At 35.5% G+C, this 4,673-nt stretch overlaps 1 protein-coding gene across 3 annotated transcripts; it reads right to left on the bottom strand.

Annotated features, from left to right (window-relative positions):
- Positions 1–1,009: 1,009 nt before the first annotated feature.
- On the bottom strand, positions 1,010–4,491 carry LOC135172501 (G-box-binding factor-like). 3 transcript variants are annotated; one of them, XR_010301114.1, is made up of 5 exons: positions 4,229–4,481; positions 2,752–3,410; positions 2,507–2,604; positions 2,217–2,279; positions 1,010–2,145 (listed from the first exon to the last, which is right to left on the bottom strand). XR_010301114.1 is itself a non-coding variant. In XM_064138536.1 (4 exons), the coding sequence occupies exons 1-4, from the start codon at positions 4,292–4,294 to the stop codon at positions 2,100–2,102; spliced, it is 834 nt and encodes a 277-aa protein (XP_063994606.1). In that variant the 5' UTR covers positions 4,295–4,491; the 3' UTR covers positions 1,010–2,099. The 3 variants fall into 3 exon arrangements, 2 of the variants coding, with proteins under 2 accessions (XP_063994606.1, XP_063994608.1); XM_064138536.1 differs by lacking the exon at positions 2,507–2,604 and having other exon boundaries at positions 4,229–4,491; XM_064138538.1 differs by lacking the exons at positions 2,507–2,604; positions 4,229–4,481 and adding an exon at positions 3,624–3,966.
- Positions 4,492–4,673: the final 182 nt, after the last annotated feature.

Here is a 4,673-nt window from a genome sequence, read left to right as displayed (position 1 = left end):
AGATGGGCTGATTGAGAAGTGTAATATTTCTTAAACTACTTAATATCCAAGAAACAGCTTGAATGAGCTGATTGTAAAATATATCAACTCTCGATAAGCTGAATGGTCTAGAGACAGCTGAAATGAGTTGATCGGAAAAGATAATATACAAATCTTTTGATGAGCTAAATGGTCGAAAGACACAACTCCCAGCAGCTGACTGTAAAATATAACAGTTTTGACAAAGCTGAATGGCGAAAGGACAGCTCAGATAAGCTGATTGTGAAAGATTACACCTTTTGATCAGCTGAATATGTGAGAAACAGTCCAAACGAGCTGATTCTACAAGATAATAGCTCTTGATAATCGTAATTTTTAAATTGAATCACTAGAAAAAATACTGGTGGAAAATTTGACCACAATACGAAAATCTATTAAAAACTAATTAATAATACCAAAGAAAATGAAATAAACTTGAAGTATAGAAGAAACTAGAGAGCACGGAAGAAATAGATAATGAAAAAGACGAAGAAAGACGAAGGGATGATAAAAATAAATAGAGAAGGAAAATCAAGAGAGAAATACAAAAGGGGTAGATGCTGATAGAAAGGGGAGAGCAAGAAGAATATCGTCGATATAATTGAAGAGGATACAGAGATAGAGAGTTAAGGAGGAAGAAAAAGTCAAAGGGAGAGAAGATAAATTACCGAAATTAGAGGTTAGAAATCAGCGAACAATCCTATCAAGCGCTCCGTCACAGGGAGTATCCTGGAATCGACGAAAATGTGTTAAAACCTATTTTTGAGGATATTCTACAATATCATAGGCAACAACTTACTAAAAATGCTAATTTTCAATGGATTTTTCAAGAATTCAGGTTAGGAACAACTTCACGAGTAAGACATCAGACACGAGTAAGACATCGACGATAATTTGACGAGAATTGACTGAGAATAGCCAAGATTCGATCGTAATGATCACTGATTACCATCTGGCGGCGGAAATGGTAAATAAATGAAAGAACAACACATTAAGGGGTTTAATGAAATTTTGTGCATGAAACAAAACGGAAAACTTCATGAAAAAAAGATTTTACAATACTTTTACAAGTTTTTAGCATGAGCACAATCAATAAACTGGAGAATTAGCTCTTACAGTTAACATAATACTATGCTCACATTTTTGTTGATGTAAGAGAATTTCTTTTCCCTATAAAAAGAAAACAGAACTAAATACTCAATACAAATCGTTTTTAAATGCATATTTTTCGAGGTGGACTGGTTTTCCTCTGCTTATTTTATAATACTTTGAAAACTTTTTATCATAAACACAATCACTAAACTGCAGAATTAGCTCTTACAGTTAACATAATACTATGCTCACATTTTTGTTAATATAAGAGAAATTTTCTTCCCTATAAAAAAAAAACAGAACTAAATACTCAATACAAATCGTTTTTAAATGCATATTTTTCGAGGTGGACTGGTTTTCCTCTGCTTATTTTATAATACTTTGAAAACTTTTTATCATAAACACAATCACTAAACTGCAGAATTAGCTCTTACAGTTAACATAATACTATGCTCACATTTTTGTTAATATAAGAGAATTTTTTTTCCCTATAAAAAGAAAACAGAACTAAATACTCAATACAAATCCTTTTTAAATGCATATTTATCGAGGTGGACTGGTTTTCCTCTGTTTATTTTATAATACTTTGAGAACTTTTTATCATGAACACAATCACTAAACTGCAGAATTAGCTCTTACAGTTAACATAATACTATGCTCACATTTTTGTTGTTATAAGAGATTTTTTTTTCCCTATAAAAATAAAACAGAACTAAATACTCAATACCAATAGTTTTTAAATGCATATTTTTCCAGATGGAATAGTTTTCCTCTGCTTATGTTATAATACCTTCAAAACTCTTTATCATGAACACAATCACTAAACTGCATAATTAGCTCTTACAGTTAACATAATACTATGCTCACTTTTTTGTTAATATAAGAGAAATTTGTTTCCCTATAAAAAGAAAACACAACACAATACTCACTAGAAAACGTTTTTGAATATATATATTTTTCGAGATGGAATGCTTCTCCTCTGTTTATTATCACAGAATCCTGAATGAAGAATTCAGAATGAATCCATGGATGAATCTAGGGAGAGCGAAAAAAAATTAATTTTATGATTTTAAACGTACATTGAATAAACATATTCATTCAATTACCTTTGTGAACCGTCGAAAAAACAGTTTCGACGAGGGACTACTCTCAAGTCCTTATAGGAAAATCTGTAAAACATAAAAAAATGTCAATTGATTATTTATCGCCTATTTTATTTGGCAAGAACAACCAGAGATGGAAAACCTCAGGAACTCGAGGTCTGTCTGTGAATAACGCGCTGAGAAACGCCGGAAATTTCGACAGAAGCGGTGAAAAGAATCACCATTAGTAAATTTAGCGATTGATGAGAATAAAAACTTTTTGAATGCACCCAAAGGGAGAACCGAATACCTACATTATTGAGAGGCATAGTAGTGATTGATCACTGGAGGACCACCCTTGCCCCTCTGAGATCGACGATTTTTCAATTGGAAGAATTGACTCTTCCAATATCTGAAAGGGAGACATTCGTAGTTATGAACGGAAGGACATTTAGTGATAAGAATGATTGAAGAAAAAATTAGCAGAAAGGGAGGTCACAAGCTTTAGAAAATTGACCATGAGAACTGCAGTAAATTCTAAATTATTGGAAAAACTCACATCGCGTTACGATGATCAAGGTTTTGCCCAGCTCTTCGTCTCCTACCATTCTCTTTCGCCTGTCCATTTCCCACGTTCCATCCATCTAGTCGCCCCCGTTGACTCCTTCCACCTGCTCCATAGCCACCTGTGCCTCCTCTGTTACTTGCATTACCGCCTCTATTACCTCGATTACCCCCTCTGTTACCTCGACTACCTCCTCTACGTTGCTCATTCACACGATTGTAATTGCCAACAAACAATTGTTCCAAGACATCCATGCGTTCATTAATATTTCCAAAGAGATCATGGATATCGTACTGGGATGGCTGCTGAGGCTGTTGAGGTTGGTGTTGAGGCTCTTGGGGCTGCTGAGGATTCTGAGGTTGTTGGGGTTGTAGGTGATACTGGTGGGACTGTGCGGGTGAATGTTGATCTTGTTGTATATCGGGTGGTTGTTGCTCTAGCTGTGAGGATTGTTGCTGAAGCTGTTGGGGCTGGTGAGGATGCTGCAGCTGTTGGTCATATTGTTGGAGGTGTTGGGGCTGCTGAGGCTGCTGGATATTGGGTGGTTGCTGGTCGTCAGCCATTATTGGTGGTGGTGGTGGTGGTGGTGGTGGTGGTGGTGGTGGTGGTGGTGATGCAGGTAGAGGCGGGGCTGAGCGTTGATCCAACTCAATCTATGGAAAAAATAAACATTTAATCAATAATCTTTGAATCGGAATCTACAAAAAGAGCTGTCAGGAGAGATTTTAGTAATAAATATGAGAAAAACTTGTTCTTAGTTGACGAAAGTACCAACGAAAAATCTCCCCTGACATTTTCAAAAAAGATAGCACAACTTTTTAAACATTCATTTGGGTAAATGTTTCAGAAGTTGTACTTTTCATAACCTCAAAATGTCCGGTGGACCGAAGATCGAATTTTCAATAGATCTAATGGATCAGAAGAATAATTCGATATTCAATTACGTTTGGCACTAGAACTTTCTGCCAAAAAATAAAATGAGAAATCGAGTAAATTCGATAATTGAATTGCGTAATATCAACTCTTGAGACATTTATTCATTGATATCTCCGAATCTAGAGAAGATAGAGCAATTGTAAAAATGACCCTTTTGTAGAGCACGATGAGATCTACAAAGAAGTCCTCTTTAAAAGTTCTTCATCTGTTCATGATTTAAAAATATCAATGAATGAAGATACGCGGTAGCGTAAATCTTTCAAGAGTTGAGATTCCTTGTAGAGATATTCATTACTGAAGAATCTTCTAAGTATTTCGGAAGTTACGGAAGATACTACAATTGTGGCAACATTTATTTGGATAAATCTGTCAAAAGTTGTGCTTTCCATAACCTCGAAAATTTCACATGGACCAACGATGTAAATTTCGATACATCTGATGGAAATCCCGAGAGAACTTTGATAAAAATGAAAGCCGGTGATTCTAAATAATTTTTTTCTACATAAAAGAATATTTTAATATTGGTTTTACTTACTGGATTGTCGTTGAAATCTGGATCGTTAAGAAAATCACTAATGAGATCCAGCGACATATCGAACATGAGAGAGAGGGGATGAATTCACTCATTGTCTGGTCACTGGCACCACTCAACACGCATGCGCACCGCTCGATCAAAACAAATTTAACCAACGGTGGAACACCAATGGATCGTTATTATTAAGAAAGTCACTAATAAGATCCAGCGACATATCGAACATGAGAGAGAGGAGATATGCTCTCTCATTGTCTAGTCGCTGGCACCACTCAATGCGCATGCGCACCGCTCGATCGAAACAAATTTGGCCAACGGTGGAACACCAATAGAAGCATTATTTTTTGGTTCTCAAATGACGTCACACAATGCTGCCAATATCGGAAACAAAAAATGATTGAAATAATCATCTGAATCAAGAAATAGAAAATGTAATAACACAATTAAT

Source organism: Diachasmimorpha longicaudata, unplaced genomic scaffold (assembly GCF_034640455.1).
Source record: "Diachasmimorpha longicaudata isolate KC_UGA_2023 unplaced genomic scaffold, iyDiaLong2 ctg00000371.1, whole genome shotgun sequence".
Taxonomy (NCBI): domain Eukaryota; kingdom Metazoa; phylum Arthropoda; class Insecta; order Hymenoptera; family Braconidae; genus Diachasmimorpha; species Diachasmimorpha longicaudata.
Note: the sequence above shows the minus strand (reverse complement) of the source record. Positions and strands in the feature narration are given on the sequence as shown.